Genomic DNA, 12040 nt, shown 5'->3' with positions numbered 1-12040 from the left:
ACTGTAACAATAAGCTTCTGCACCCTAGAGTCCAATGTCTAAGACAGAGGTTCCCAAATGGTGTTCCACGGAACCTTATGGTACCTCGGAAAAGCTACAGGGGTTCCGCGAGTTAGTACTTTTTTTATAGTTAATGATGAGTATTGAAACCTCAGATTAGATATTTAGATACAATCTATAATTTATTTAATCTTTCGGTTACTTTAAAAAATTATTTCTAATAAAATGCCATTAAAAATAAATGGCATTTTTTAAGATAAAATATAATATTTCTAACAACAATATAATGAGTAAATTATGAAAAGGACAAGCATTAGTAATTCTCATCACGATCAAAATAATTATATTCTTTAATAAAGAAATATGCTTCCTTAATGACCAACGTTTATTGAGGCCAGTGTAGGTATCAGAAAGGTTCTGGGTTCGAATCCCGGGCAAGGCATGGATGTTTCTTTCTTTCTCTGTGTTCTATGTCCTTTCTTCTTCGTGTAATTACGTGAATATGGCCACTTATTTATATTATTTATTTCAATTTTTTTATTTTTAACTTTTGTACATACACTTAAAACGAATCCTTAATTAGACTGCATAAGAACTGCCTTCCAGACCAGATTTTGCTCTTGTCATGCTCAACAACACTAACTCAAATTTTAAAAAAAAATGCATTCTTCCATCAGATAAGTTATAATCATCAGGACTATGAAAATAAATTAAAAGTGCCAATTTATCACCCATCTTATTATATAAAAAACAAAATCTCTTTAACTGAGCAAGGTAACTACGACTTTAGAAAAGATACCAACTTCTTCACAGACGGTTCCAAAACTGAAACAGGCACTGCATTCGCATTTCTTAACAATGCTCATTCACAAACCTTCACATTGGATATTAACACCTCTATTTTTCAGGCCGAACAATTGGCAATATTAGAATGTGTAAAACACATCAAAAATAACTCAAACTTCAACAGACAAATAAATTACATAATCTGTTCAGACTCTAAAGCCCTAATTAAAGACGCAGGATCAGCTAACCTCATAACCAAAGACATTCAACATGCACTAATGAACACCGCGATTCAAATCTCTTGGATTAAAGCGCATAACAATAAAGAAGGTAATGAGAGAGCGGACGAATTGGCCAAAAAAGCAACACAAAGCATTAAAAATTATTCCTTTCCTCTCCCTGACACCTAAAACAATCTCTTAAATCTTTATCTAGTAATTGGCAAAACCAATGGAATAATTCCGATAGAGGAAGACGTCTGTTTAACATCATCAATAATGTCAACTACTTTAATTCAATTCCAATTAAACAAGTCATCTGGTTCCTAACAGGTCACGGCCCTTTTCCTTCTTTCTTTCATTACCTTCATATCTCGGATACAGACCTTTGTACCTGTGGTCAACCAGGTACACCAGAGCATTACTTATCCAGGGTGCGTAGCGTTTGTAAAAAGTACTTAAAGGTGCTTTTTGGGATATTTCGTTTTTAAAAGCTTTTAAAGGTGCTTTTTTCAGCTGGCGTTTTTAAAAAGTGCTTTTTTTCACGAATAATTTTTTTTTCTTCCTTCAATGATATTTGGCGGATCCCCTGCATTTCACGAAAAATGGGGTGTTTGCTACGTAATCATTCACATGGACTTCATGTAGTACCCACGTTATGACTTGCGCATGCGAGCACATTCGAAACTGAAACCCGAGTGCTCCAATTCGGATAGAGTCAGATCCTTATTAAATGTTTTTCTTTTTAATTTATTTCAATTTTATTCTTGTTTATTTTATTTTACTTCTAACACTTTTTTGATGTAGGGGGGTAAGGGTACCTTTGTTCTAAGTTCAGAGTCAAGTTGAATTCACTCGGTGATGTGGGAAAGTACTGATTGTTTCGATTTACGTCCGTTTCTTTTTGAGTTTTTTTTAATGCTAAAACTGTTCATTAAAAAGTTTTTGTTTTTCAATAATATCATTGATTCAATATGAATTTTTGAGTGCTTGAAAATTTTTGTAAAGTGCTTGAAAAGTTTTTAAAAAGTGCTTATTTTTGATTCAAAGATTTGGCTACGCACCCTGTTATCAACTTGTCTTTACACAATATCATGGCATACACGACTTTCAAACATTAATGATTTACATATTTGGCAAAAAAAACTTTCTTACAAATAAAACATTAAACTCTAAATTAATTAACGTAATGAATTTTCTAGCAGAAAACGACTCTTTATTGAAATCTTAATTAAACCTGACTTTTTAAGTAATCTTGAAAGTGTTTAACAGTTTTTGATTTTGTCCTTCATTTTACATTTCGTCCTCGTTTACATTTTCTTTATTTGTTTTCTTTTTGCTTCTTTTTTTTTCAATTATTATGTATATAACACAAAATTCGCTTCATTTATTGTTCTCTTTGCTTCAAATATTTTTTATTTTTTTTATTTTTTATAAATTTAACTAATGTGATACGCATTATTGTCATCTGTATTGCACAATTGTGCTTTGTAATTGTGGTGGTGCAGTTATGAATTTTGTAATGGTTTACTAATGTGCCGAGTTTTGTGCGAGCTAGACCAACACCTCCTAGAATAATGAAGGCCTCAGCACGGATCAAATTAGTAGTCTGATGTGACGAAGTTAACTGCGCAGTTGATGAAAAATAAGACAGATGTCATTACGTTCGGGGTACTAAGCTGCGCAGTGGTTGAAAATACGAAATATGTCATTACGTTTGGACTACTAAAGGATATTTATGGTAACCCGTGCAGAGGCCTACTCTTTTCTAGGAGGTGTTGGCTAGACGGGCAATGGTGAACTGCGCTCAGTAATTGCCTCAATTGTAACCCCTAACAGTATGCTGATTGCGCTGCTAGTTGATAACGTTTGTAGGTAGATCTCTCTCCTCATTGACATGTGAGGGGTGCAATTTATAAAAATCAAGCACTAACTAGGCGATAAGCTTCTACTTGGCCAAGAAATACATATATCAAAATATATTAGTTCAATTTATTAAATTTGAGTTATTTCAAACAGGATTAGATTTACAATTAGAATATAATACATTTACTGATAGTATTGCATTTATCATTACAATTTTATTATCTTTATGGGTAAGTTAATTTACAAATGTAATTATAGAACGGGTGAACTTATGCATTTGAGAACATTGTGTTATTCCCTTTTCAACTTTCGATTTATAGTGAATAAAAAATTTGATTAGGACACATTTAAAAGCATTATTTTGTTTAAATATAGTACTCAGTGTTTTGTAGTTAAAATTAAGAAACAATTTCAATCACAAGATATCTTCAGAGTAAGAATGAAATAATTTTTAAAAATTTTACAAAACAGCTCTTTTATAGTTTTATTCGATGAAGTAAAAATTAGAATATTGAGGGTAACTTTCTAATTTTGGGAAAATCGAGTTAATATATTTTCGGTTAATTTTTCTGATATTATGGAATTTTATTAAATTTTACTTTAAAATTTGTTGCAAGATTTTCTTATTAACTCTAAAAATAAAGATAAAAAGTCGACCAATGTAAAAATATCAAATAAGTTACCAACTTTTATTCTTTTATTTTTTTAAAAAATAAATTATAAGAAATTCTTGCAACGCCTTTTATGATAAAAATTATATATATATAAAAAAAAAGCATGTACTTGGAAAATTAACTGAGACTATGTCGACTCGACACTCATAAGTTAAAAAGCTACACTCAGTATTTTAAGTTTCGCTTTTCCTCACAAAACGTTAGAAAAGTTGTTGTTTCTTGAAACTATTTTATTTTATAAGACATATTACGATTTTTATTAAGTGATTAAAGAAAAATAATTCAATTGTGTTAAAAAAATTGTTTCCAATATTTTCTTCTTTTTTTAAATTTTGAATTGACAGCAAAACTCGATATAAGATCATATTTGTATTGCACATAACTATAGAGTAAAGCTTATATTAATCTGCTGATTGACTCAATTATCAACTTAGTAGATAAAAAGAATACGATTTTCAATATATATATTGAAAATAAAATTCTTACAACGATGTTACAGTAAGCAAAACAGAAAGAATTTGTTAAAAATCATTTCGAATGAGAAAAAATGTACGAAATAATTCAACTTTATTTTAAGGTTTTTCTTTAAAAACACATAAATTAAATTTTAAAAAAATATACTAGATTTTTAAGTTTCTGATTGCTTCTGTCAGGGTTGGCATAAATCACTTCATTTTAGTCATGAATTAAATCCTGATTAAATTTTTTCAATTTTTTAAAAATAAATCACTAATTTAAATCATTTTAATTTAAAAAAAACATTAACTTAAACAAACATAGTTTTTATAACATTAATTATGAATAAATTTTTAAAAAAATTATTAATTTAAGTTTTACATATTTTCATACAGTATAATTAATAAATGCATTCTTAAATGTGTGAATTTTGAAAAAGTCTGATTTAATTGATAATGTATGTTTATTAAGGAAGCTATTTTTTTTTACTACGGAATAATAAAATGCATATGCATTGAAATCACTATATTATCCCTTTCATTATAAAATGCATTGATGTAAATAGTAATTATTTTTTTTAAGAAAATAAATCAGTAACTTCAACAAAATTATTAGAAAATATTAATTGAAAAAATATATAATTTAAAATATTTTTTTACTAAGAAATTTGATTTGAATTGAAAGATTTTTTTACTGAGAAATATCGAAAGGGATATTCATGTAATTATTATGTTTCAAAATAGACTACACTTAAATAAGAGTGATGTGAAACCTTTAAATAGTAATTTTCCATTTAATATGTTTAAAATAATTTTCAAAAAACATATTTCAATTATATTCATTTAGTTTTTTGCTAATTAAAATGCAAAGCTTTATATCTTATTGAATATAGAGTTAGAGTGTATCAAGTTTTCCTCAAACCAGAATGACGTCATTTTTTTTTTCAGTAATGTTTTCTTATCTAAACTAATTTACTTTTCATTAGACGTCTAGTTGACAAATTGTCATCATGTCTCGTTGACAATTTTAGCAATTATCACCAAGTTGAATCTGAGAAATATAACTACGATTTTTTTTTTCTTAACGCAGTGATTAGTATGTAATAATATAATAATAATTTTATCCATTTTTAGTAAGAAATATTAACTATTTTACTTCAATTTTTAAACAATAGTATTATTAAAATATTGTATCAGATGCTTTGGATGGTAAATTTTGAAAAATCCAATTAATTTTATTCGAATAAAAAAATATCCATTTTAAATCAAATATGTGCGATTTTGGAGTAAAAAAAATAATGATTGCCAACTATGTCTTCTGGTCAGAGTCATTTTATGTTCAAATATTTTTTTAAAAATAATATGCAGAAGTTTGGTGTTAAAATAGATTGGTTAAAACTGGTTTAAAATTCAAATCAATAAATATATTCAAAAATTGCATGTAAAAATTTTTTTTAAATTATTAAATATATTGAATAAATTCAAATTATTAAATATTAAAGTAAGGTTTTTTAAACTTAATTAAAACTTGATACTGCACCCTGAACTTTTATTTTTTAACCAACTTAAGACGACAAGTGAGCAACAAATGTATATATTTTTTAACTTTTTAACCAATATTCTTGAAACAATTGCATTGGTCTTGACAGATTTTCGAAACTTTGAAAGCCATATGTCACCTTAAAATGGACTAGAAAATTTTTTTTTCATAGCTTAAATACAGTTTGTATTTTAAAATTACAGATGTATTAAAATCTACAAACATATAAAAAAATTCCTTTCAAATAAAAATTACTAAAAGATCGAGGAAAATTTATTGACAAATCACCTTCCACCCTCAACACACCAGCTTCTGGCGAACAATATTGGCGAGACGATGCTTTTATCAGAAATTGTTTTACTGCATGAATGAAGTAGGAGGGATGGTCATAAGGGTTGTCTTAAGCGCAGTCCACCAACCTTTATTAAAGGGGGATCAGATGTTAGCAGCGCAGTCCACCATATTTCAGAAAAACCATTAGCGCAATCAGGTATCACCGGAGCTAGACTGTCGTCCAGACGTGGACTATACGGTTAAGGGTTTGCAAACCTAGGTACGTGTCCACTTCTGGAAGAAAAGAAAAAAAAAGCATAAGAACTGGCAATTTAACTTTCCGACATAAAACCTAATTTTAGATTATTAATGATAAAACGGTGAAAAATTAGTCAGCTTCAAGGCCTTGTTCAATTGCTATTAATTCACTTTTGAAGACCTGATGGTTTCTCACTGTAGATGCCTGCGTCCAGTTTACTGCTGTCCGTAAAATTTTTTATGTCGGGTATCTTTTTTATGAAGCCAACTGTCAGAGATGAGCTGGAACCGGTGAACGGGAATCGAAGTGGAATTGAGGGAAGATTTTAAGACTCAATTTCATTATAAGGCAAACACAGAAGCTTAGCCTGACTGAAGAAGCTGTTAAGTCTTTGATTGTTATTCCAGTTGGGTTCTTTCATGCTGACTATAGCTTCAAAGTTTGTTATAATATTCTTCTAGTTTGGAGAGGTTAGCCTCATAGAGAACTCTCGGACAGCTGCGTCTTAGATTCTAGTAATAATTCTAGCAGCACTCAGTTAAACAATCTCCAATTTACCCAAGTTGGTGACCATACTCTAAGATGGGCCTAATTAGTGTCCCCCCTTCTGGTCCTCGATTTCCTTAGGGTCAACGGTCTGATGGACCTTGTTTTATTTCGTCAGACATTTGGAGCTACAACAACGATGACAAATCTTCCCTCCTCTAATTCTGTGAAAGGTTGCTATTTGGTTATTCCTTATTTCGCCTCTTGTTTTATTTGCATTTCTAAATCATGATTTTTATGGAGTCAAGTAATTTCTTAAATACTGATATATTTTATTAGAAATATCTCTAGTAATATTTAGGGTCTTACAGCAACATCATTATGCATAATAGTTTTATTTTAATGTGATGGTAAACATCAGCTATTTTAAAACTTTTCTCTACTTAAATTGCAAATTTACTATTCCAATAAATTTTGCTGGAAAGCAGTTTCAGGAAAAAATAGAAAATTCTAAAATAAAAATGTAAAATTCTTAATTATTTTATAATTTAATTAATATAATATTAATATTATTTTTATTAACATTATTTTCATTAAATTCACAATAAATGAAATCACCCTACAACTTTAATTAGCGAATTGTTAATTCTTTTTTTATTTCTGTAATTTCACGTTCGTAAATAATGAATTTAGTTTTTTTTTTTTTCACAAAAGAACTTAAAATAATTTTTCATTCAAAAAACAGTGTTATAAAAATAGAGATATACAAAAATACCCACTAAGTGAAACTTTATTACCATTTGGTAGAATCTCCGTAAAATGTTCCTATTTGCTGACGAGTGTAGATTCATTATTTTTGATTCAGTTTTAACAACAGCAGTTTCGTTTCTATCACTTTCGATATTAATTTTTGAATTAGAAGAATATAGATTTAAAAATCTCTGAATCCTACCTTTCCATGTCACTATTTTTTCTTGATATTCTTGGCAGGTGGTTATTTCGTTTTCGAACTCCTGTTCAGCAACAGTGTATTCCAGTTTTTCATCCAATTGTTTTAATTCCATCATTTTCGCATTTAATTGCTCACTTAAATCCAATAAAAGTTCTGCTTTTTCAGCATCCCGCGATTCATCTGCCAAACTCGCTTCTATTTTCGATATTAATTTAGTAGTTAGCTGTCTAACCACAGTTCGTTTCATTTTTTGATTCCCTGCCATTTCTTTCGTAGCCATAGTCCTAAATTAATTTATCCAAGTATTCTTCCAAACATTTTCAATTCCATAAAAAGTCCCCTATTCCGGGGATTTCGGCAACATATCAAATTTGCACTCTAAAGATATTTGAATATCCAAAATAAATATGACTACTGAGAAACGAACGTTTATTCAACATAGACAGTACGAGAGAGAATAAAAATATAACAAATATGAGAAAGAAAATAATTAGCACAGCGCCATCTATTGATATAACTTCAAACATAAATTTTAGTCATTATTTAACACTGCTGGTTTCTCAGTGTAGATGCCACTGCCTGCGTGGTCGTCCAGTAAAATGCCGCCCGTAAAAAAGTTTTATGGTATTGTCGGAGATCTTTTTTATCAAGCCAACTGTCAGAGATGAGCTGGAATGAAGACCCTCTTGGTGATCGGGATAGTAAAATCGAAGTGGAAATAAACTTTTGGGAGTCCTTCTGAGGGATTCAGACAAGATTTTAAGGAGTGGGCCTCAATTTCATCATAAGGCAAACACAGAAGCTTAGCCTGACTGAAGAAGCTGTTTTTCTTAAGTCTTTGATTGTATTTCCACTTGGGTTCTATTATGCTGACCGTTGCTAGAAAGTTTGTTATAATATTTGGTAAGGTTGGCCTTTCTTCTAGTTTGGAGAGGTTGCAAATTAGCCTCATAGAGAACTACTTCTCTCGCACAGCTGCGTCTTAGTCCAATAATAATTCTAGCAGCACTGAGTTGAACTTTCTACAATTACCCAAGTTGGTGACTGAGGCACAGTTGTAAACAGGGAAACCATACTCTAAGATGGGCCTAATTAATGTCTTAAACGTATCCCCCCTTCTGGTCCTCGATTTCCTTAGGGTCAACGGTCTGATGGACCTTGTCTGACTTCGTCAGACATTTGGAGGATAAGCTACAACAACGATGACAAATCTTCCTTCCTCTAATTCTGAAAAAGGTTGCTATTTGGTGATTCCTTATTTCGCTGCTTATCTTATTTGCATTTCTAAATCATGATTTTTATGGAGTCAAGTAAGTTTCTTAAATGCCGATATATTTTCTTAGAAGTATCTCTAGTAATATTTAGGATCTTACAGCAACATCATTATGCATAATAATTCTTCTTATGTGAGGGCAAACATCAGCTATTTTAAAACTTATTTCTAGTTAAATTGCAAATTTAAAAATGCAAAATATTTTGCTGAAAGGCAGTTTCAGGAAAAAATAGTTTAAAATAGAATATTCTGAAATAAAAATTCAAAATGCTCAATTATTTTATGATTTAATTAATATTATATTAGTATAATTTTTATTATTATTATTTTCATTAAATTAACAATAAAAGAAATCACCCTACAACTTTAGTTAGAGAATTGTTAATTCTTTTTTTATTTCTGTAATTTCACGTTCGTAAATAATGAATTTAGTTTTATTTTTATTTCACAAACGAACTTAAAATAATTTTTCATTCAAAAAACAGTGTTATAAAAATAGAGATATACAAAAATACCCACTAAGTGAAACTTTATTAAAAATAGCTATGTGTGTTTAACTATAGTACCCATCGTAAAATTCATTCACTTGCCAATAGTACACTATTTAATTACTATATTTTCAGAAAAAAAAGGAAAAAAAACGTTTTCTACTTAAATGAGAATTAAAATTCATCCATAATTTTTAAATCTTGAGAAAATAGTAAAACACAAACTGGCTTTGCAAAGCATTTTTATATTATTTATTATATTTCTCTCTTTTGATAATTTGTTCTTTTTGAGATAAGCTGTTAAAACAACAGTTTTTATTAAATTTAAAATATATTGGACTGGCTGGAAAGGTATAATATTGGATAATAAAGATCAGTAAGTGACAGAAGAAAAAAAATTCAATGTTTGTGCTTGTCGTGCAAGTAAAATTGTCTCATATTCAAGCGATCAAATTTCACTTATATAGTTTGTTTATGAAAGAACTCCCCTCGCCACGAAGTCTAAGGCTGTCTGCTGCTATGGAGACAAGAAATAGTGCATTTTAAAGAGGGGAGCTTCTTTCTTCCTTGATTCTCTTTCTCCTGCCAGCCCGACTCAAAAACTGTCTTAAATAACGACCCAACTTACCCTTGAAATAGTTGAACCTTGTAACTATAGTCACCACCACCACTCCAGACGAATGGCTATGGACAGTTTTTTACAAAGACAAACTATACATTGTCCACTGGACAAGCGCAATATCAAGCTCCATCTACATCTGGAAAATCCTCATACATTTGAGGGTGAATAGGTAAAGGCATTGATGATTGATTATATTTAAACATAACAATTTTAAACATTCCTAATGCTTATAAGGTTTCAAAGCCTTTGTAAGCATTCGCGATAGCAACGCTCGATTACGCCATCTGGGGAGAAAACCAATTCCATGCTTTTTACCCTTCCCTCTCCTCCTCTTTTCAATTATGTAGGAATGTGTGTACTACGATTTTCTTTCTTTTTCTTATTATTTTTCGTATTTAATCAATAAAAGTATTTTTTTTTTTTTCTATTTCTTTAAATTTCTATGATTTTAAAAAATCACGACATTTTTTATAGCCATCAAGTCTTGAGAAACTAATTTTTGACATGCTCAAATTATGACAAAATTAGTTATTTCCTCGAAATAAGTAAATATTTTTCACAAAATTTCAAAACGCCACTCCAACGAAGAAAATCTGTAATTTAGACTGACGTCATTTTTATACTATTTTTTGTTTCTTTTTAGGTGCCTTTTTATTATATGCCAAGAAAAGAGAGACTACTGCAGCACTTAAAAGACACCAAGAGTAGTAACAATGCCTGGGAGTTTTTTGAATTGCTTAGCTCCATAAATGAACTTAATTCGGATAAAAAATCTTTAAATAGTGATTTAATTATGAATCGGCTTAAAGACATAATTAATTCTGAAAAACCTGAATATAGCATCAATAAATTTATCTTGAAGTCCCTAGAGAATAGAACTCATCACTTGAAAGAAGCAAGTGAGCTTATATCTCGATTTCTTTTGGATATTGATAATTTTGACTGTGAAAAACAGAATTCAGACGAATATTTAATGCATTTCATACAAGAATTCCAACGTCTTTTTAATTTCTATGCTCATCCTCGTAGGAAATTTTATAGTTTTTGGAAAGCAATTTCTAATGCTTTAAAGAGTATTGCAGTGTGCTGTACAGAAGACCTTCTAATAGCAATAGCCCATAAATACCAATTGCATTTCTTCGACGAAGAGAAGAAAAAAATTGGATTTTTGATGGTAGAGGCTATTACACCTATTGAAAAATTCTTATATCATAGAAGCGGTGGTAGAACGTACATGAAAATAAAAAGTCTTTTCTTGTTTCAAAGATCCTACCTTCAGTATTTCAGAGATTTTTTTGATTCATTTCCTGTTGATGAAACTCCATTAAAACGTTTTGATATGAACAGGATAGATTTGTGCATCGAGGAATTAGATAGGAATATTGATATTATGTGTGAAAGGGCTGAAACTTGGGCTTATCTGGAAGAATCGGAAGATGAGGATTATTTCAGTTCCTGTGATTACGCAGAACACGATGACATCAAAGAGGATGGCGAATCTATGCCTGAATCGCATGTGTGGTGGGCTAAGTGTTCTCAAACCCTAAATAATATAAGGATTAATGCATTTCTTAATCAACTTTGTTATAATTCTTGAGCTGTAATATGACATTCTAATAAAAAGAAATTTTTGTATGTAACAATACACTGGATATTGAACTTTGTTGTTATGAATATAGGGCTGCCATTGGCGACTAAATCGACTATTTTAAAACAATATCAACTAGGGCGACTATTTTAGTAGAAATATGAGTAAAAACAACTAATTTACAATGAGTTGCGTAAAATCGGCGACTGTTTTTTAGCCAATTAGCGACTAAAATGAAGAATAGCTTCATGAGTCCCCCCCCCCTTCCCCCACTTTTTTTTTGCAGCGCTTTCGTTTTATCCAAACTTTATTCTTCCTCACTGTTTGATGTCAAAAGCAAGACAGACATGTTTTACCAATCAGACTAATGGAATTATTCAGGAAGTTAATGAGGATTACGTTATTTCCCCTCTTTTAATTTAAACGAAGTGGCAAAATTAAGAAAAATGCTGTCTTATAGGTCTCGCCAAAAAGTTTCTCCCGTACCTGAATGATTGATGCCAAAGACGATAAAGGGTTTCTAATGGAAAACCGATTTACCTCGCTTTTAAGCGACATAG

The 12040-nt window shown here is 30.1% G+C and overlaps 1 protein-coding gene across 4 annotated transcripts in view; it reads left to right on the top strand.

Annotated features, from left to right (window-relative positions):
* The window catches only part of LOC107447602 (uncharacterized), a 37506-nt gene extending 25969 nt beyond the window's left edge, over positions 1–11537 (top strand). For all 4 annotated transcript variants that reach the window (XM_021147211.4, XM_087160538.1, XM_087160539.1 and 1 more), the window contains one exon: positions 10536–11537. In XM_021147211.4, coding sequence (XP_021002870.2) covers positions 10536–11489 — 954 coding nt within the window. In that variant the 3' untranslated portion in view covers positions 11490–11537. The remainder of the gene's footprint in view (positions 1–10535) is intronic.
* The last annotated feature ends 503 nt before the right edge of the window (positions 11538–12040 follow it).

Source organism: Parasteatoda tepidariorum, chromosome 4, assembly GCF_982258835.1.
Source record: "Parasteatoda tepidariorum strain Cologne lab strain chromosome 4, Ptep-v5.0, whole genome shotgun sequence".
NCBI lineage: Eukaryota > Metazoa > Arthropoda > Arachnida > Araneae > Theridiidae > Parasteatoda > Parasteatoda tepidariorum.
Note: the sequence above shows the minus strand (reverse complement) of the source record. Positions and strands in the feature narration are given on the sequence as shown.